This window comes from Protopterus annectens, chromosome 10.part0, assembly GCF_019279795.1.
Source record: "Protopterus annectens isolate FY-2018-M chromosome 10.part0, PAN1.0, whole genome shotgun sequence".
Lineage (NCBI taxonomy): Eukaryota > Metazoa > Chordata > Ceratodontiformes > Protopteridae > Protopterus > Protopterus annectens.
Genome location: NC_056744.1, coordinates 1,012,351,031 through 1,012,374,366, shown reverse-complemented (window position 1 = coordinate 1,012,374,366; position 23,336 = coordinate 1,012,351,031). Strand labels below are relative to the sequence as shown.

The 23,336-nt window shown below is 37.2% G+C and overlaps 1 protein-coding gene across 3 annotated transcripts in view; it reads right to left on the bottom strand.

Annotated features, from left to right (window-relative positions):
• Nucleotides 1-23,336, bottom strand: part of LOC122813455 (E3 ubiquitin-protein ligase HECTD3-like) — a 770,789-nt gene that overhangs the window by 578,898 nt on the left and 168,555 nt on the right. For all 3 annotated transcript variants that reach the window (XM_044085771.1, XM_044085770.1, XM_044085772.1), the window contains one exon: nucleotides 14,898-15,033. In XM_044085771.1, coding sequence (XP_043941706.1) covers nucleotides 14,898-15,033 — 136 coding nt within the window. The remainder of the gene's footprint in view (nucleotides 1-14,897; nucleotides 15,034-23,336) is intronic.

The following is a 23,336-nucleotide window of genomic DNA, read 5'->3' as shown; positions in this document are numbered from 1 at the left end:
CAAATTTTTAAACTTAATAATGACAATAATTAGATTTACAGACTAATTTTACTTCAGAAAATGTATATTAATTCACATTCATTTGTTTCTGTCAGTGTCTCAGATTAATAGTACTAGTAATTTAAAACTATGTCTCTTATTTCTAGGTTTGTCCCTGATTCTGCTGAGATTTCTCCCTGATGCATTGAGAGACATACTGCTTTATTTTTATTTATTTATTTATTTTATTTTATCTTATTTTTGCTTGGGGGGGGGGTGACACGCAAGCAGAGTCAAGTTAGTTATTTTACAAATTTTTAACACACTGAACCCAAAAGGTTCACCATCACTGTTCTAAACAGTACACTGCCCCTACCCAAGCTATAGCAACTATGTTGTACACCTCTGAGTCTGTGAGAAACAATGACTACACTGTCCTCAGCCTAAACACAAGCTATAATGACCTCTAAGGTTTGAGTGTTATGAAAATTAACGAAGTATTAACCACACAATCATCCCGCCCAAACACATAACCTACAGGAGTTTTCTGTACACACACATCTGAGCAGGGTTAGTTTTAACATGGCTGCAGTTAAGATCAGAGGTCATTATTCGCTTTTTCCTAACAATGTCTTATTACAGCCTTTTCAGGTTAAAGAGCATAATCAGAAAAATTAATACATCTTTTTCTCCTCATTTTCCCCCCAACCAGCAACAGCTTTTGTTGGGGCCCACACACAGTCAAGGATGATTAAGGGAGACCCCTACATCCATTTATATAGTCTGGGGATACATTGTACAAGATAGGTTCATAGATTAGTACTAGGCTAACTGCGCTTGCAGAATATTTTAATCCTAGCCAGTTACTTCATGTGAGAATCAAACCTTGCACCTTATGTTTGCAAGGTAACCATCTTAAACATTATGCCAACCTCCCACCTAACACTGGTACTGGCAAACCAGATCAGTGACTGCACTTTAGAGGTTGTTAAACAGCAGCAGAGGTAAATCAGTTTTATTAACCTCAATGAGAAGTAATGCACACCTGTCAATGTCCTTGATTTCACAGTCCTTCCATGATTTTGCTCATAATTTTGATTTGTCCTTCATAAAATGTTTGATTTGCTTGAAAATCATTAAGGATTACAGACAGTCAATTAATCCAGACATCGGAGTTTTATACTTATTGTCCAAAAATTGCATGTTGATGCAAAAGATGTTACTCCATTAAGTTTTTAAATGAATTATAGTAATATTTAGAATGTGTTCCTGATATTGAGTCTTTATTCTGTTATTATTGTTATTGTTCTGAATTCTTCAGCAAAGAAGTTCAGAGCTGTAGTAGCCGGTGCTCTGACAGCATTTATAAAACTCCCTGAAAGAGAAAAACATCCTTGAGGAATGGAAACATCAGCGCTTTCACACAGTCAAGGATGATTAAGGGGGGGGGGTCCCTTTCAGCCACGGGCACTGCAGGTACCTAAAGCTGGCTATGTTGCTAGCTTTAGTGGAGAGAATGTCCACCAGTCAGGTTTAACTAAACCAGGGGCACTAAGTCAATGGTAAAATACTTAATGGAATTGTGAAAGCTGTTGCTTGATTATATACTGTTACTGTAACCAGCGATATGTTTGAATTTTAAAGGCAATATAAATAAGAGTTATTACCCACCTGGTTTGTTAAATAATCATGATTGCTGTACTAACTTTTGTTGGTTTGACAAACGTATTACAAAATATCAAGATAAGATAACTTTCTGTTGTTGGGAGGCCCCCTAGGAACAGGGGGGCCTCCAGTGACCACAGAGTTCACTGGTGCCTAAAGCCAGCTATGGTAAGTATATATTTAAGCTGAGTGGGTGAGGGTAGCAGAATGCCTCACAGTGAGGAAACAGAGGGAACAATTCCCTTGCCAAAGCTAAGCTATTGCTATTGCCAGTGACAGTGGGAACGTGACGTGTCCCTACCAGAACAATGAGGTGACATAATGAATGTAATTTAATTAGTTATTCTTTGTACCACACCAGGGGCTATGTGATAGACAGGTCTATCCATATGCATATAAATATGTATGTATATATATATATATATATATATATATATATATATATATATATATATATATATAGATATATATGTATATAGATGGGTGTACCTAAAATTGCTGAAACAACTAAGTTCAACAGTAAAAAGACTGACATAAAGAGAGTGAAAAGTAATAAGACACTAAAAAATACTGTCAAAATGGAACTTATACTTGGAAGGGGTTAATGCCCCCTCTCCACTGCTGTGTGACCTCAGAGTTGGTATATATAATCAGCAGGACGTGTGGAGGGCATAGGGGGCTTGCCTCTCTGCAAAAACAATGAAAATTGTTCTGATGTTGTCAGATTTTTCAGTGGTTTTCTGTGTGCTTAGATTTTGTCACATTTTTTAATGTTTTTGGAGGGCAAGCCCCCTGCACCCCCTCACATCCTCTGCTAATTATATATACCAAGTATGAGATCTCACAGCAGCGGGGATAGGGCATAAAGCCCTCCTTGGTATAAGTTCAATATTTTGAGTTTTTTTCAGTTTTACTCTTTTTATGTCTGTGTTCTGTTGCTGTACTTCTATATGGAAGTGCTTCCAAATATTTAAGTGCACCCTTGACACCCCCTGTTATCAGTATATATTAACTCATAGGTCACTCTACAGTGGTAAAAGTGCAAATTCCTGATCCCCATTGTTCACGAACTCACACAGATTTAATGCCAGCAGAAGTAATGAGTGAGTTTGGATCACTTCTGCCTAGGTGAAAACATTACACTTTACAAATGTTCGATTATATGTCTGATATATATATATATATATATATATATATATATATATATATATATGTGTGTGTGTGTGTGTGTGTGTACACACACATATAGATACACAAACACACACGCACACACAAATTCAATGCTAACAGACAAAAAGTTTGAATGGGTATTGAAGTAACATCTGGAAAAGAATAGGGTGAATACCTTCTATGGTGAGGGCCTCTATAATGCATCCAAGAACAAACTGGATCAATTCTTTGGTAAGGTCCCATGTAATTTCATAACTCCCGCTTTATAGCTAGTGTCGTTCAATAATAATATTGTCTAGTTAGTTATACTACGTGGAACATGAAATATACCACACCCAACAACAGAAGGTTTCACAGTTTCACATTTTTTATTACTTTGTTAATCAAATGAGCCCAAAAGACACAAGTTATTTTTAGGAATTGCCTAGGAATTCTATCTGGTTTGGTGACTTGTTCACTATTGGTCACTTTGCTGAGCAAAGACTGAGGGAATAAAACTCAGGACTACAGGATGAAACTCATTAGCAAAGTATACTCTTAACCAGTAATGGCAAACCTTTTGGGGTCAGCGTGTCAAAAATTTGGAAAATGCCTATCTTGACTCTGCTGACGTGCCCCCCCCCCGAACAAAAGAGAAACAATTCTTTACATACTCATTTATTTAAAAAATAAAGTCCAAATTTTTGTGCTGCTATGTATTATAAAATTACAAGAAAAATCAGTTACTTACAATAGAGAAAAATATATCCTGCGCACTGATAATTGGGCTTAAAACAGTGCACCAAAAAATTACCCTACTTTTAATAGTCATTTTGAATTGAACTGAAAAAATATGGAACACATTGCATTTGATTTGATTAACATCAATTAATGACATTTTTGTTGCTGAGTTTTAATAGAGTGCAGGGCCACATATTTCTTGTATTTTTGTTCATTCAGTTTCTTTGTTAACTTGGGTGTTAGTGAATTTTGGTGTGTCATCCACAATGTCATGGTGTGTCACCTTTGACACACATGTTATAGGTTTGCCATCACTGCTCGTAACTCTGGGTGTTAAACTATCGAGTACATATTCATTTTACTGACTGCCACTTGACTTTATTGCAAAATTGCATTTATTACAATTCAAACTTTTTTGCAGTCTTGCATGAAGTTGTATACAAGACTTAGGCACAAGGAAGTCTGTTAACAAAATGGGTCAGGCCATATTAACCAAAGGTGAAGCTTTTGTTTGTGTAGTCTGATTATTGACTCAACTGACAGTTATGTTTTTTGTTGAGGATAGTTTGTACATTTCAGCCTGTGTGTCACTATATGTTTGTGGCTGGTAGACTAATCAGTGAGCAAGCAATAATGCTTGACAGGGTGTGTTATTGTGTAAATAACACTGACTCGGGGTGTTCTGAGGCTTGACGCTGGGGGCAATGCAAATGACATTTTAGAATCTTGGGTCTGTGTGATTAAATGGATCCATAACTGATTCTATATTTTTATGTTTTTTATATATATATATATATATATATATATTTTTATTTTTATTTATTTTATTTTACATTTGTTGACCGGGCTAGTCTAGCTGGAGATATTTCCATTTTCAGTAGCGGCCCGGGGAGAAAAGCTCCACAGAAGTAAGATACATACAGAAAAACCATCATACAAAATAATAATAACAATAATGATAATAGAGTTAGTAATAGAGTTTGCAAAAAACAAAAAACATGCAAACCCTTCAATGTAAAGTACTACTACTTGTGTTAATTACTATAACATACAATTACAGTCCAGATGACATTATACAAGTCGACACATACTTATCAGATGATGTAAGCAAGGATTGGAGGTAAGGAAAGTAGAGTAAAAAGAAAATAAGGGAGAAAAGGAAAGGATTGATTGTGGAAAAGAGAGCAAGTTAAGGTAGATAACAGGTATAGAAGCAGAGGGGGTAGAACAGAAAGCCAAGTAGAGAAAAGAGAAAGGAGTAAGAGAGATAGTTTTAGAATTAGGGAGTACTAGTGGAAAGTTAATCAGGTTTATAACAGGAACAAAGCCAGTGATTTTGGAAATGCAGTTTAATATTTTGTTTGAAAAGAGGCAATGATGTAATATTTGTTATATTAGAAGGTAACAAATTCCATTTTTTCCCTACCGCATTGGTAAATAGTGAGTCGCCAGCATTGTTATTTGATTTTATTGTACTTGTTAGGAGTTTACTAGAAGAGCGGAGAGAGTTGAGATTGTTATAGGGGATTATGAGTTGTGAGAGTATCGGGGTATTATTAGGTTGGTACAGTATTTTATGGGCAATAGAGAGTTGATGGATTATAAGATAGTTTTGAAACTCTAGCCAGCCTAGAAGTTTTAAGTTAAGACAGTGATGGGTTTTATAGGGGTTACCAGTAGCGAAGCAGGCAATGTTATTATAGCAGGTTGCCAGTTTGTTAAGGTTGGTTTTTTTGAGGTTGGTGAAGATAGGTGAAGCATAAAGAAGAGTAGAAATAAGATGGGAGTGAGCAATCCTTGTTCTAGTAGAAGGTGTAAGAAATGGTCTAATTCGATATAAGGATCCTATTTTTCTGTTAACTAGTTTTATGGAGTTGTTAATGTGTTGGTCAAAAGAAAGATTATTGTCTATGGTAATACCTAACAATTTAGTTGAAGTGTCGGGTGAGATGACAGTGGCACTGTTGGAGGAGATGGAGAAATGTAAGGGGGATATATATACTGCTGGAACTGCATACATTGATCAGTCACATGGTTGACCCAAAATCTTGAATCCGGAATGGCGAAAATGCGGCCAATTCTAAACTGAATACATCAACACCCGTAATTCCATGTTTTCAACATAGCAGGAGGTGATGTCAGTCATCCATGCTATGAAGCTTATTGTACTGTGACATTCCACAGTCAACGGTATGTGCATTTTACTATTTTGCAGGGGGGGGAAGCCCCCGTACCCCCATGTGGAAGGCTGCACCCCCCACACCCCCTCCAAATCATATAAACCAACTCCGAGATGGTACTACATTGAAGAAATGGGTTAATCCCCTGTTCCTCACTGAACCACAATCTCCATTCACAGTACCGAACTTCAGATAATCGAACTACACTACCCATTTGCTGTACTGTAGTCGATGTTTTGTGGGTCGGCATTCTGCCCATTTGAAAACTGCCTTTCGACCACATGCCGGTTGACTCTAGCAGTCACTTCTCTAATTATATATGTGTACGTATATATATATATATATATATATATATATATATATATATATATATACACACACACACACACACACACACACACACGTGTGTGTATGTGTGTATATATATATATATATATATATATATATATATATATATATATATATATTTATATGAAATATGGGTTGGTTACTCACAACTCATGCTCAAACCAGAAAAGACCAAATTACAACTTTTTTCCCCAAATCCCTCTCTCATGAAAAGACAACATTTAAAGTCCTCTCACTTGATAATATAACCATAGAAGTTGCTTCTCATAGCAAATTATTATGGATGATAGTGGATGATAATCTTACATTCAACCTACATATACAAAATTGTATAAGAAAAACTAGGGATGTTTCACAGAGCCAAAAACTTTCTCACCAATGCAACTAAAACTGCACTTGCCTCTACGTATCTCCTCCCCACTGTTCTTTATGGCACTCCATCCTTACAAACCTCCAGGCTTCACAAAAATCAAAACTTGAACAATGCTATAACAAAGTTGTTAAATTTGCAGCAAGTATTCCTTTCAGAATCCATCAAAGTACAACACTGATAACCCTCAATTGGTTAGAATTGTCTCATCAACTAACATATACACAGCTTCTAACCTCCTGTAAAATTATTCAGCATCCATCTGCTTATCCAGCCTAAAAAAGCATTCTACACAACTATGTTCCAAGTTGGTCACTGAAATCCAGTGACCAAAAATTCCTGTCTACAAACCTATCAAATCTGCTGGGCAATGTCTGTACTTGTACAAGGTTGCTAAGGCCTGGCACTCCTTACCTGTACCCATCAGGTCTGTAACCTCCCTCCCATCTTTCAAAACCACTCTGAAAGACTTCTTAGCTAAAGTCTGGCTCTTTTGTTGCTCAGAACTTCAGTCGATTAAGTTGTTTAAAAAAAAAAGAACTTCAGCCAATGGAATAGCACTCTTTGCTATTTACTGTACGTGATGTGCTGTTAAAAGCTTTATAAATGAGTAAGTCCTGCTCCTTTTCCTCAAGTATATGTATACTTTTCAAGTGTGGAGTAGCAGTCAGCAGTAAGGTGCTTTTTCAATGAAATTAGTTATTATTTACAGTGCAGTCAAGTCACTGGCAAGAATCTACACTTACAGTAAAAGAAGCATGTTTGTTAAATTCATAACTCAGTGCTCATTTGCCTAAAACTTTAGCAAAGTTACTATGCATTTTGCAGTGCACTGCATATGAAAAAGATGCCCTATTTTAAAAACAATTTGACCACTGAAAATATATTATTTCAGAATATGAATGTACAGCTCCAAAGCAAAGATTAAAATTTAAGTCAAAGATTAAATGTTTTTGCAACTATTTCCATTATTAAAGAGCCTAATGATTTGTCAGTCTTTAGGAGGTCAGTACCTTTTCCCAGTCTTACAATGAATATCAGAAAGCATTCTCCTGCCAGAAAAACTATATGGCTTTTATGACCTATTACTTATTCTGTTATATATTTTTCATGCATCATCATGTGACATGCACATTAGGAACTCTTTTCCACCCAGGGTTGCCAAACGTCCCTTTTTGGGCGGGACTGTCCTGAGATCAGCAGCCTGATCCCGAGTCCCGCCCTGCCGGTTTAAATCCCGGGCAGCCTCCGCTTTGCTTTTTTTTTTTTGATTGGCCCATATACCGGCATATGGACCAGTCAAAAATCGCTAAACACGGAGCTTCTTGTGTTTAATGCAGAAGTTCTGCATTAAACGAAGCTCTGTGTTTAGCAATTTTTGATTGGTGCGTATGCCGATATATGGGCCAATCAAAACATTGCAAAACAGAGCTACTTCTGTTTAATGCGGAACTGCGATGTTCCGCATTAAATAGAAGTAGCTCCATGTTTAGCGATTTTTGATTGGCCCGTATACCGGCATACGGGCCAATCAAAACATCGCAAAACAGAGCTACTTCTGTTTAATGCGGAACATCGCAGTTCTGCATTAAACAGAAGTAGCTCCGTTTTGCGATGTTTTGATTGGCCCGTATACCGGCATACAGGCCAATCAAAACATCGCAAAACAGAGCTACTTCTGTTTAATGCGGAACTGCGATGTTCTGCATTAAACAGAAGTAGCTCCATGTTTAGCGATTTTTGATTGGCTCATATGCCGGTATACGGGCCAATCAAAACATCACAAAACAGAGCTACTTCTGTTTAATGCGGAACTGCGATGTTCCGCATTAAACAGAAGTAGCTCTGTTTTGCGATCAAATAAAAAATAAACACAGAGCTGCTACTTCTGTTTAATGCGGAACTCTGATGTTCCGCATTAAAGACGTGGAAGGTGGAAGACCTTTTTTTTTTTTTTTTAGTCCCTACCTGACCAGTTGGAAATCTAGCAACCCTGCTTCCACCTTGTATATAATGTATGGTCAACTTTATTGCTTGCCTTTAAATCTTGATTATTTTTTTATTGTATTTCACATATTGTACTACTTTGTTATTGTCAATATTTTTAACCATTGTTCAGTTTTTTTAATTATGTTTAATGTGTAGTTTGGAGCTTTTCTCACTGGGCTTCCTCTGAAAATGGGCTCATACCCAGTTGGACTTTCCTGGTAAACAAATGTCAAATAACATAAATAAATAAAATTGTTAAAAACTAAAATATATAAATAAAGCCTTATTCATTGTCATCTTCATGGATTTCATTACTCAAAATACAGAAATCATGTGGATATTCTACAAAAGGGCCTTACAGAAACAGATGCTTGGTGTCAGAGCCATGAGCTCAAGCTTAATGCCAAGAAATGTATAGTTATCCCCTTTGGGAAAAAACATGTACCCTTGAATTACTACATAGGTCGCAGTACAGTAAACACCGAAAGTGTCATGAGAGACTTAGGGGCACAGGTGAACAGTGGTCTCACCTTCAATAACCACATTGCCACAACAGTCAGGAAATCCTTCTGTGTGGCACACCTCATCACTAAGGACTTTTCATCCAGAAAAAAGGAGGTCATTGTCCCACTGTACTCATCCCTCATTAGACCCATTATAGAGTACAACACCCCATTTGGTGTGTACCTCACAAGGCATCTGCAACAGCTGGAAAGGCCACAGAAATACCTGACTAAAAGAATCACAGACCTAAAGCAGATGCCCTATGCTGACCATCTAAAAAACTCCAGCTATACTCTGTGGCATATGGTCTACTCAGAGGTGCTCTCTGCTTAACATACAAGGCCATGTCAAACCCTGAGCTGTTGGACATGCTTCACTTAAAGAAATCCCAATCCCTCAGAGCCACATGCTCCAGGGATCTAAACCTTGTCATCACAATGAACAAACCATGCTGGAGGGATATCCTGACCCACAGACTCCCCATTCTCTGGAATAGGCTGCCCATACATGTCAGGCAGAGTGCCTCCTTGGCCTTCTTCAAAAGGAACCTTGACGATTCAATGGGAGATAGGAAATTCACCTCGGGGATCACATCAGTCACCTTGCTAGACAGGGGTCCAGGAAAGTAAATATTGTTGGAAGAAATATCCTGGGAATTGTTATGGATAGGCTTGTATAGGCCCTAGGGCCGATAGCCTAGTACCAACCTATGAACCTATGAATACCTGGGCACCCACTTCTTCCAAAACAAATCTCATATTTCGTCCAGCTGTGACTGTAAGATTTAGGTGGAGATGTCAAAGATGAAATAATGAATGTGAGAATATGTAGGGACCCAATGAAAAAGGACAGGCTAGATATGCAGCTTGGTCTTTTAATTTTTTTTTTCCTACCGTCACACATGGGTTATGCTGTGGTTTATGAAAGTTATATATTTGCCATAATGAGATCTGTCAGATATATGTCCACTTTCTGTAACAGCAGGACTAATACCAGAGGTACAACAACTTCTTTGCAAGTTGGCAGAGAAAACATTTCCAAGTTACTAAGCATCTTTTGCATAATGCATCACTGTGCCTTGTCTGTCCAGATGTTCTGTGGATATACAAATAGCTCCAAAATATTATCAATAGAATAGAAAGAAGTAAATTCCAGACCAACTACACCAGAGACAAAAGGAGGGTGGGTGTGTTATGGAGGATGGATCTCCATCTTATGGATCTGTCATTGTGGTAAGTACATAACTTTTGTACCTGATAACAGGAATTCCATCCAACATAACAGCAGGACAGGTTTATAACTAAATCATCCTGGGTGGACATCTCCACAGGAACATCTACTGGATAGGACTGGCTTTATAGGAAGATCTGGAAGCGGACATCACATATGGTGTCTAGTGAAAATGTTAAGGTAAGACCAGGTAGCACAAACATCAGCCAAACCTGCATGACTGGAGAAGGCTATAGATGTGGGAATTGCTCTAGTCGAATGAACCTTAAGTGCTGAACTAAGAAGCTTCCCATGTTTTGCGTGTTATAATATCTTACATATTTTCTGTCCTTGTGTTATCTTAGAAAATTATACAAAAAGATGTTTATCTTTGCAGATTATCTTCATCCTTTCAGCATAAAATCTTAGGTGTCAGTGAATGTCCATACTATGAAGCAGATGTTCTCCCTTATTTAAATACTCACGGAAAAGACATGCAAATCAATAGAATTAAAGAAGTGTTAGTTATTAGTGACCCTGCCCCTGTGAAAGACCAAATATGTTAGAATAACAGAGAAACTATGAAGTTCAGAAATTTTTCAAGTAGATTACACTGCCACTAGAAACAGTGCCTTCTGTGACAGGTACTTTAACTCAGCTGCAGCTGCAGGCTCAAAAGGGGTAAAACAAGCTCTTCCTGCATAAAGTACAGATCCTGTGATGGTTTAGCTTCCATTAGATGGAGGAGTGAGAAGTCTTAAAAGAAAAAAGGAAGTGATGGAACTTCAGTTGAATTGCTTAAAAATCCATTACAGTGTTGCTTGGAGTTTGCCAAAAAATTTAACAAACAGAGCAGTGACCACTGGACTGGAAATGTCAATTTATATTCCACTCCCCCACTCCCCAAAAAACGCATTACTAAATAATTATCAAATTATCAGACAGCTGCGTTTGTTTCACATGCTGAAAGGGTCCTGGTCATGTTACTGCAAGAATTACTCCAACAGTATATGCACTGAGACTGGACAGATATACAGGCTGGTTTTTGAAGAGATAGTGGTCCCAGAGAACACACAAGTTCATAGGTAAGTACTATGCTTGCTATCCTTCTGGACTATTTTAAGCCTAATCAGTTTCTCTTTTTGTGCTCAAAATAACTTATTCCATTTGTTCATAGACTGAAATTATCCATCCCATGGTCTATATTACAGAGGGCAGTCCTGGGGTAAAGTTTCTGTCTTCCATCTGTAGATTTAAGTTGTGCTTGAAAGTGGACAGGGATAGACTTTGTTTTATGTGGATGGGGAGTCTGTTCCTCAGCAGTGATATTCTCTTAGAGATATATACCTGTTCCTCCAAACCATTCTGCTGATGTTTAGAAGAGGTTTAGATCCCTAAACCAAGTATTTCTGATGCCATTTGACTTGCTGGTGTGCAGTAAATCTATCAATAATGGGTTGGAGGATGCCTTGTATGCCAGACACAGGTCACATCTTAGCAGTTTGTAGGTCACCTAGCATAGTGACAGGGCTTGACTCGGTCCATGTAGGCAATTATGTTTAGGCTTTGTATCCTTTCAGTAATGTATCTCTGTGGGTGTTCCAGTTGTATGTGTCTGGACAGATACATGCCAAAAGGGACATTATATTCAATAATTTGCCTAATGAGGGCTTAGTAAAGGGGGGGGGGGTCAGTGAAATCCCTAGATCTAGAAACAATCCCTTTGTTTATAAGCTGTGCCAGTATAGAAAGACTTTTTTACAGGAATAGGCACACATTGCTCAAAAGGTAGGTCATTGTCGACATAAGTTCCCAAATCCTGAACAACGGGGTTAACTCTTAGGAGTTTTTTTCAGTGTGGTAGTTCCCTGGGGGAAGATGACTTCCCAAAGGATACAATAATGAATATTTTTACATTTAGTTTCAGCCCATGATTTTGGCAGCAGTTATTTATTTGAGACGAATCATCATGCAGGATGGCTACATCATTTGGAGTTTCTATGACTTCTCCTAGCTTACAATTACCTGCAAACATAGTCAGCCACAGCCCTTTGGTGTTGGCTTTTACTTCAGAAAAGTAGATGCCAAACAGGAGAGGTCCCAGCACAGAACCCTGGTGGAATCCACAGGTGACTATCTCTTTGTGGAGGTAACTTCCCCTATTTTGATTATATGTGTCCTGTCTGTAAGCCTGTTGGCAATCCAGCTGGCAATATAGGGGGTTATTCCAAGTTTATTTAGCTTTACTACTATACATACATTGCCAACACCTGCTATGAAGCAGAGAAAGCAATGAGTTGCAAAAAAAGATTTACTTCTGTTTTTATTAACTACTCTAATACATTTGACAGTACGGATCCTAGCATATTGTGCAAATTCTGAGAGAAATGGGGGATACTGGGTCACCCTATTTGCCCCCTGAAGAATGTGTATGCAGAAAAAGAAGCTACAGTTAGAACTGAGACTGGATGTTGTCACTCTACTTAGTTTATATGTTAAATATATCATGTAAAATGTTAGGTTACACAAATCAGATCATAGATTCATAGGTGTTTACTAGGCTAATGACCACAAGAGCCTTTTAAGCCTAGCCATGCATCCCAAATCTCTGACAAGTTCTGATACCATTGTAAGTGTAAGCATGGGATTGGGAGATGAACCATTTACAGGTTACCTGTGTCCACTGATACTACAATCAAAATTGCTGGGAGAAATATTAGCAGGTTCAGATATGCAGATTATATTCCTCTGAAGGATCAACAAGAGCTAGAGGTGGAGAACCTGTTGATAAATGTGAAAGGAGAAGGTGCAAAATACGGCCTGCTGTTTAACATAAGCAGAAAAATAAAATTGTGCCATCTAGCGCTATCATTTTTGCAAACAGATGAGAAAGAATAAAGGCAATGCAAGCTTTTATTTTCCTAAGCTCAAGGATTTCTGCAGATGGTGACTATATCCAGTGACTGACGTGATCACCTCGAGGATCACGTCAGTCGCCCTGCTAGACTGGGGTCCAGGGAAGTAAATATTGTGGGAAGAAATAGCTAAGGAATTGTTATGGCTAGGCTTGTTTAGGCCCTATGAACCTATGAACCTAAATTAAAAGATGTTTGCTTCTAGTAAGGAAAACTATGGTAAATCTGGATAAGATTTTAAAAAGGAAGGACAACATATTTTCAGTAAAAGTCCATATAGTCACAACTATGTTTTTGCAGTAATTGTATGTTACTGTGAGAGTTTGAATATAAGTAACAGGAAACCAACCATGGTACTGGAGAAAACTTGAGAATTCTGTAAACTGTGAGATCAAATCAGTCAGTACTTAAGGGAATAAACAGACTATTGTTTGGAAGGTCTGATACTAAAACTAAAACTCAAATACTTTGGCTATATAATGGAAAAACAGGATTCCCTAGAAGAGACACTGATGCTGATAAAGAGTGAAGACAAATGGAAAAAGGATGGCAGAGGCTAAGATGGAAAGACACCATTACTGAAGCAATGAATGTGAATTTATAAGAACCTGTAAAGCAGTTAACAGACAGGCCTGGTGTGCTAAAGTCCTTGAGATCACAAAGACTTGACTACATGACTGAAGAACCCCTTAAAACAACAACAACAAGAATCCCAACATTTGAAACAAAATATGCTATTAACACAGAGAAAAGAAGATACAGCTGGGACTTCTGATCCATACCTTCTTAGATGTAAACAGTAAATTACCAAATAAAAAATAATAGTAATAATAATAATAATAATTATAACTGCATTTATTTTGTTCAGTGTTCCTTATTGCTGACCAAAGCAGTACCAAAAAGGATCTGTGCCTTCTCACTTAATGGCAGTCAATACAGTGTCAAAATGTAACACATGTTTTGAAGCTGTACCCTTAAAAATATTTGTTTCTCTGAAATCACTGTTTTTTGTACTTTAACTAATATAGAAAAATAAAAACTGTTCAATAATAGGAATAGCTCAAAAATTCCATGGTGGCTAAATATCTATGGATGTTAGGATGAATGAGGATTAGTTCCGGGTGCTGGGAATCATGCACAAGGATAATTCCATACTGTCTACTTATCTGCAGATTCCGGTGAGTAGGAGAGGGCCATGGGAAGAGAGAAGAAGCTTGCCGTTGCCATGTATAAAGTGCATCCCATGCTGAATAAATCCTGATGCTCCTGGGGCACTGGATGACATGGGAACTCAGGCATACAGTGAATAATGAAAGAGAAGTCCACGCTGCTTACCTGCATGTCAGTACTGGAGATTCAATGGCCAAAGCGAGTGAGGGATGGGTAGTGAGTACCATGTAAGTGACAGCAATGCTGTCTGTAGACATGAGTAACTTATGAGACAATGAAGGATGAGAAAGTCTCATTTAAGAAGCACTTGTGAATGGGGAAGAAGGAAGGAAGAAAGAAAGAAGCTGGGTACCATAACAGGGAAATGTCCTTACTGTCTGTAGATACCTGTAAACACTGCATGCATATGAGAGAGAAGTTAAGGATTCTGAGTACTTCACACGAGAAAATGAGTGCACTGTGGTGTGGCTACACTCGCGGTAACTAAGAAGCTGCACACCATTGTATTACATACACTATTCAGAAAATGAAAGAATGTAGACTTTTAAGTACTACATTTAGACAGCTGTTTGTGATCTCAACCAGTCCCTGAATATGTTCAGGATCTCATAGAGTCTGAATAATGCAATTTTAATATTTACATCAGAGGGAGAAAGGAGTGAAGGATATTCTAAGTACCTCTTCTGATGAAACTTCAATCTTCTCCAGATACTGACTGACATTGCTGAAATTCTCAGTTTCTCTGTCCTTAGCATCATGTAAATAGTGTATCAAATCTTCATCACATTCATATGTCCAGTTTGGTGGAATGTACCTGTAATATAAAAAGAAGTCAAAACTAAAAAAAACCACACAGATGCCACATGACCCTTATATGTAATAAGGCAGCCAAACAGATTTTTTTTTTTTTTTTTTTATAAAGTTCACTCTCATCTAAGCACTTTCCTCAGGTTTCATTTCAGGAGTCTTACTGTTCAGTTCACTGGCATCATTGGCATCCTATTAATACTAACATGTGATATGCCCCAGTCCTTGCTCCAAGTTTTGATCTTCTTGGTCTAGACTGCCTTTCCCTTTATTAATCATATTTGGATTGTGCCCTTCATCTAGTCTATAGGTTCATAGGTTCATAGGTGTGTACTAGGCTAATGGCCCTGGAGCCTTTACAAGCCTAGCCCATAGGATTACCCTGACATTCTGCCACTGACCTGAGTTCCTAGTGCCTCTGTTGAGTAGAGCCACTGGAGTGATCCCTGGGGTGTGGCTACTAAAAGGAAGGATGCAGACACTTTGGGGGTAGGTATGCACTCAGCCAAACAATAGCATGGAAGAAGCCTGCACAGTGCAACAGCAGTTGCGACTAGACTGGAGAAGGCTTAAAAGGCAGAACTGTCAACAGGCAGGCAGGCAGGCAGGTATGTGCCCACCTTCATACACAGCTATAAATTTAACATGTCTATGCACTGGCAGTACGTGTGTGTATATGTGCCCATACACACTTGTATACATTTTATACAAATATACGCACAAAATTGGAGCTTGGAAGTACAGTCCAACTTAAGATTACTTTTTGCGTAATAATGAGCACCACTAAACACCGGACCAATTCCCTTCCCCAACTGATAAAGAGCAGGCTTATGGATCCAGCATTCAGGCAACCTGGAGTAATTTCTGAGCTCAAAGCAGTAGTACTGCAGATGGAGATGGACCTTGTTGATATGTCAGCCATCACTTTGTATGTTTTCCCCATATGTGTCCCTCGTTCCTTATATATAATAAGCTTAGTGCCAGAAAACATTTACATGCAGGCTATATCAAGGGTGATCAGAGAATCTTTACTGTCTAGCAAATGTACTTTTACAATGTCACAGACAAAAACAAATAAAAAATCATTTAAGAAATAGAGGAGAGTTAATTCACTAGTTAATTCACTGCTTTGTTTTGTCAGTTATTATGGAATATTGCTTAACTAGGAGAATAGTTAGAAACATTAGATAGTCAGTCATTATATTTTGTTCTTGATTTTATTACAAATTCTGTAATGAAGTGTTGTTTGTTTAAGGGTAAAATTACTGCATGTGAGATCATGGGAAACCTTCTCAGAGTTTCGGAACATTTTGAAATGTAACAGTCTGGGCTGTGACCATATGATGACTACATGATGTTGCTGTCATTTTAAGATTATTAATTATGAGTGGAAGAATATTCCAATAGGTCCCACCTAAACCCACAATCAATTGAGTTGTAAGCTGGTTTTAGTAGTTAGCCATGTTAGATTTGGTTCTTGTGTAATCTCAGTAGCTGTGGATTCTAATCTCAATTTAATAAATTATTGCCACAAAATGATTTTGCGTCTCAATGAATTTACTGTGGATAGGACAGAGCTGTATAGATTTACAATGTGTATCAGGTAAAGCTTTTAGCAGTTGTTATTTTGCTTTCTGAATGGCTCCACACTATGATGTGATTCAAAGAATCAGACTAACCAATGTTAGCTTTTTCAAAGTATATATTTATTTCTTTTGTGTCAGAAAAAAGTGTATTTTTTTAGTTAGCGGAGTCAGGGGCCTACCAGCAGTTGTAGTGATATCACAAAACCCTATTATTAATCAAATATCACCTTCATATCTTACTTTTGCCTGTGAACTTAAAAATAAATAAATACATTTAGATTTTAAGAGGGCAGTTTTAGTCATGGTTACTGAGGTTCTGTATCCCATTGAATTTCTTAAGAGCCGTCTGAATAAATAGTTACAGAGAATGCTAAAAAAAAAAACATTTTTGTTGTGTGGCTAAATTGTATAAAAATACCAAATTAGCTTTCATTGGAGCCTCTCTTATACTTGGTGTCCACAGAGGCTGCAGAGATTTCTCTTTGTACTAGCGATGACTGTATGATAATTAAGTGTCCCAGAATAACTCTGGTATCCAAACAGTACCCACTCACATTAAATCCTTTTTTATCATGATATGGTATTTCTAAAAGTAGTTAAATGCCTGATTCTTGGTGGCTAATTAAATCCAATTACACAGAAACCACTTACTTCAAATCAATAATGTAGAAGGGTAACAAATAAACAGAAATATTTAAAAAGTTGTTCGAACTTTCACAGTGACTCACAAGAATAGTGACTCTCTTCAGCTGATGTGTTTGCTAAAAAGTGAATGAAAGTATGTTTTTCAGTGTGACATTGGTGTGAGTGGTAGACTTATTGGTAGTGTATAATAATGTGAGATAGAGATGTCTGTGGAAGATCACAAGAACAATCAAAGGCTCTTGGATGTGGTGCCACCATCTAATGTGGAAGATAATCACCCATCAATTTAGCAGCACTGGGAAACAGATCTCAGTGGTGCCCTCGAAGGTGTGCAACAACAAATGAACATGGTTTCAGATTTGTTGACATATTAGGTGAAGCAACTTCAGATGTCTCAAGATGATTCCAGTGAGTTTCCAAGAAAACACCATGACTCTGTATTACCAATGCAACAAGGAGTGGAGCACATGAGAAATAATTAAGTGGAATTAAGCAGTTAGCTTATGTGCACTGAGTAGAAGTTAGTCACACTGAAATTACAAGTAAAGTGTCAAAATTTGTGACTTTGTGGTATTTTGGTGGGTGAAAAAAAGGTTGACTGTCTGGAATTCATCAAAGCTAAGACAGCAGCGTTGCTATGGTTTATTTAAGACATTTGTGGACATCAAAAAGGTCTACAGGCTGCTATCATCTGTAGTAGACTGTGAAGATATAGTCAAACCATAGAGCTTTTGGCCGATTGTCACGTGGTACAAAAAGTAGCAAGTCTTGTTTTAGGTATAGTAGTCTGGTAAGAGGGCAACTGCGGAAAGAAGGCCATTATTAGTGAATCATAATTTTTTGTAGAATATTATGCAGAGCAAAGGACTACATTATTAGATATTGTTAGAGAGTATTGATAGCATAGATTAAGGTATAAGTTCTCATGCCAAGAAGGACTGCCAGGTAATACAAGCTACGTGAGTGAGAAATTAGTGGCTTGTTATTCTAAGAAAGGCAATGACTGTTGTGAAATTGCACTAGTGAGTTTGAAAAAGGGGATGGTGGGATGGTTGTGACCTGGAAGAAGATGAAGTGGTTCTGTCCTGCTCACTTGTAGTGTATGGTGGATAGTAGATGTTAAAAGACTTCAGAAGTTTTCTTGAGAAGATCTTGGACAGTGCAGTTTTGAATATAATGATAGTTCATGACTGACTACTAATTAAAATGTGAAGTTAATTTGTGCATTATATTGGACGTTTGGTTAAGCAGAACTGTATGGGAGTATGGGTACTTTTTAACATACTATGCATGGAAATCAGTTTACTGGATACTTTATAGAGCTTATATATAGAGGAGGGCTCTTGGTTATACCTGTCTGTTCTACTGAACTATAGTGATTAAAGGGTTCTGTCAGTCTAGTCCTATAGCCATGTGCAATAGTAAGAAAAATGTTTGTGTACTAAAAGGTCTTAAACTGAAAGTTAATTGAAATATTGTATGTGCATACCTGAAAGTGTTATAAGTCAAGGTTTTCAATGAAAAGGAAGTGCTCATTTCTAACAAACTGCAGAATATGTCACTATTTTTATGATTTTTATTGTGCACCTTTTTTGGTAATCATGTTTTAAGGAGTCGTGCTTATTGTTGTTGGCTCTTAATTTGAAATGCATCACAAATATCCAAGATGGTATTACAATGAAACGCTTGAACAGAGGGTTTTGTCCGAGCCTGTCAACTTTATATTTAAGGTGAAACAAGACTGTGTAGCTACATGAAAAATGTCTACTGGAACTACTCAGCAGCAATATATTTGTAGGTTCATAGGTAAGTACTGGATTAGCTGCCCTTGCATAAACATTTCAGGCCAAGCCACTGTCCCTTTTTCTGCTTGAAATAACCTATCCCATTTTGTTATAGATTGGCCCTACCCATCCCATAGTTGCTAATTATATTTTACTCCTAATAAGAATAACTGAGGTCATGCCACATATAATTTGAGGGGGCCGATTCATGGGATAAAATATTTAAAAGCTGTCTCTGCCCATTAGTAGTCCAGGGGGCAGTCCTGGAGTAAATTTTCTGTTTACAATCCACAGAGACACATGCACTTGAATATGTACAGGGATAAACTTTGTTTTACTTAGATGAGGAGTCTGTTCCACAGCAGCTGTATCCTCTGCATGATATAACTGACCCTCTAAACCATTCTGATGATGTTGCAGAAGATGTTTAGATCCGTATACTATGTATTTCTGATGCCATTTGACTTGCCGATGTGCAGTAAATCCATCAGTATTCAGTGGGAGGATGCCAGGCACAAGTCCCATCTTATTATTAATGCTTAATTATTAAATAATAATTGTTGATTAATTTATTAGTTAACTAATGACTTAATTATTAATTATTAATGTTTGAGAACAACACTTTGGACAATATAGGATTCAAAACCTATGGACTTTCAATAACTAGCTGAACATCATTTTGAGATGTAAGTGAACAAATGAATATTAAATGTGTCATATCCCATGAGCGACTATAAGTACTTTGCTAACTGTTATTACTGCTGTAATATCATCATCGCATTACTGTACAATGCACTTCTTGACAGTGCTGATGTAGCAACATGTGAAAGATATTATAATTTTGTGCGATTTGCCAATGAATTTTGGCAGTGGTATATATTAATCTCTTAAGCCACAGCTTACTAGGGTCTACTAGCGTGTACTTAATCATCGTGATTTATATAGTACTATAAATGTTCATATTATGTTGAGACTTACTGGCTTAATAGGGTGCACTGTTGCTAATTACAAGTTTTCCTGAATGTTAATGTATTAATGTTACAATCATGTTGGGAATTTATTTATAGAATGATAATGTATGTCACATTTACATACGTGTTACTATGTAGTGACATTTCCAGTTCACCTGTTATGAGAAATAATATATTAATTAACATTTAAAAGTACTGAAAGGTAGTGTTGAATTGAGATGCATGATGGAACAATGGAGAATTTATAGGATATGTCTCCTTAATTTTGTTTTATTGCCTTGTATGTTAAATTATGATGATATGATTTACTACAGTACACTGTTGTTATTGTTACAGTTTGTCAAGCTATAAAAGTTTATATTAGACATTAGTTTGGGTCGGGGAGAGGTTTTCAAATGGACTTATACATGGTTCTGAGGGGAAGGTTAGCAAAGAGAAGTACATATGTGGGTTTTTATTTGTATCATACGTGTTGATCAGTGTTTTAATGCTGGGTGGGAGAGCTCAATGGGATATAAATTGATTAAACAGATGGTGAGGGGTGCAACTGGAGAAGCACTTTTTACTTATGTATTTATAGCAGTGGCACACTGTAGTATTCCTGGCATAATATGGCCTGTGATTAAGTGAAGGAATTTTTTAAAATGTTCTTATTTATTATTTTTACATTTTTTTATTGTTGTGGATGTGTTATAGCATGAAGCATTGCATCTCAAGGATACATTGGGAGGGTACATTTCAGGATTCATTGTCATTAGTAGCAATGTGTTTAAGTGGTTGAAGAAATATAAATTGACTAAGTTTATGATGGAGAAAGTGGATATTTTGAGATTTTGTAATATTTTTAGGGAGTGGTGTTTGTCTGGAATGGTTTAAGGTTTTAAGCATATTGCAATATTGTACTGGTGATAGTACTGAGCTGAAAAGAGTAGGGATATATGGTGCATAAAAAGGATGTATGCTTAAGGAATCTGCTCCATTATGATTTTTGTAACATTCTGTCAGATTGGATATTGTATTATAGATGAATTTTCGAGTGTTATTGGAATGTGGGGAATTGGAATGAAAATTGGTGCTGGAAAAAATGAGAATTTTACAAGAGGTGTTGCTTTATGCTTCACTTATGTTATACAAGGCATTGTGAACGCTTGAAGTGCTTTAGTTTAAGCAAATTGTTTGTAAATATGTTTCTGCTAAGTGTGATTTTTTTTCTTGTTATTCCTGTGAAGATTAAAGTTGATTCTTTTGCAACCCCTCCCCCTGAAAAAAGAGTGATTTTGCTGAGGGGGGGGGGCAAGTGCTCCCCCCCGAACCCTCCTTACTTATATATATATATATATTAATTCAATAGTTGCTCAACCACAGGGAAAGGGCAAATCCATCCATCCATCCATCCATCCATCCATCCATCCATCCATCCATCCATCTATCCATCCATCCATCCATCCACAACCCCTTTTCTCATTTTTGCACATGGGGTGTCACTTCAATAGTGACAATCATCTAGAGCCAAGGTTCACACCATCAAGTGGCTAGCCCTGCCATGGTTTGGATGTACCATCTTAGTGTAAAATGGCATAATCAGAAATAAAACAAGCTCTTGTCCACATCTGAGTGGGGAAACACTGTATCAACCAGTGGTGACATTATTCAATAAATAGTCTTTACAAGTTTTATTCTGCACATTAGCTAAAGCTCTTATATCCTGTACATCATGATCAAAATCACAGACATCGACCATTCACACTCCGTACAGTGTTATTAATGCAGTTGCTAGAGTCCATGAATACATATATCCTTCCTGTCTCAAAGCCTGTGTGAGGTTAAAAAAACAATGACAGTTCTTTAACGAGTTAACTATGTTTCATGAAATACCCTTCTTTTATTGTGACAAAGTGCTTTAAACAGAGTAAGTGTTATAATTACAAGGTGTTTGCCATTACTGCACCATTGGGATCATGGATATTTTATATTTAACAAAGGGACTGTAAGGGTGAAGCCCCCACGAGGGAGTGGAAGGGGCTTGCCTTCCAAAAAATAGTCTTTTTCCTATTTTGTCCCCGTGTTGTGGCTTTCTGTATTATTGATTTGATATTAGTGGTTTCTGTGTTACTGAATTCTGTTAACTTGTATAAATATCTATGTGTCTCATGGCGAGGCTTATTGAATGTAGAAAAATAAACAGGAAAGAAAAAGTACATATGTTTTAAATACATATTTACAAAGACATTAGCCATGTTACCAAGCTTTATAGACAAATATAATTACACAAATCCCATAATAAACAACAACATGATGAAATATATGCAGATTATCATGAAATAATGAAATAATACTTCTCATTATATAATGTATGCAGCTATGTTTTCCTGTAAAGATTAACCGAATAGCCAGTGTACTTTGTGGAAGTCTTTTCCTCAAGGTATTTGCATTAGATTTTGTCATTTGTTATTTGTCTTTTAATATACCTTTCCCTCAAAACAAATAAGTATCATCTACTGTAATGCACTGACATGAACATTTCCCTGTGGCACATGCCTTATATAATGTCCGAGCTCCAGTAAAGATGTGTTAACCAGTAGCTCTGACTGCACGCATTTCTTATGTATAAATAGCAATGTTTGTTTTACGTAAATACATAGAAAATAGGACAACTCGTGTGTAAAAGCCATCTCAGAAAAAAAGCAAAATGGGCTGGGATATTTCAAAACTAAGAAAAATATGTTGTGGTGTCGTATGTCAGAAAAAAAACTCTCAGTCTTGTACAGTCTTCTAAAGGGTGATCTCTCTTTAGCTTCTTTGCTCTGATTGACTCAGCATTTTTGAACACCCTAACCTAAATAGAACCAGTGGTAAAGAAAACACCTACTTTAAAAACCTTAACTATACCACCACATTAACAATACTAGCTGCCACGACTGGTACCTAATGTAGCTCACATTGTATTTCATTGTAGACGTAATAGACTGTAGTTTTTCATTACACCACAAGGTAGAGCTCTTTTCAGGAATATAAAAGACAATTTCGAAAGAGAAAGAAGAGACTGAGATACTAGCTAAAGGAGGGAAGACTGATACCGGTAGCTGAAGGGAAAAAGGGCCTTGCAGCATGACTGGATTTTCTGTTCTGGTGCTTTGGGACAGGGAAGTGAAGTAGCAGATTGTGTCTGTCTTTTGCTGAAATCCTGGATGATGGTATTTTGTGGAATCAGGAGAGAAGTCTGACACCATTAGTTCCATGCCTGCATATAATTCAGCAAGAAAAGGAATTCCTTTGGGCCTAGTACAGAGAAGCCATAGATGATTACCAGAGTTCTGGCAGGCG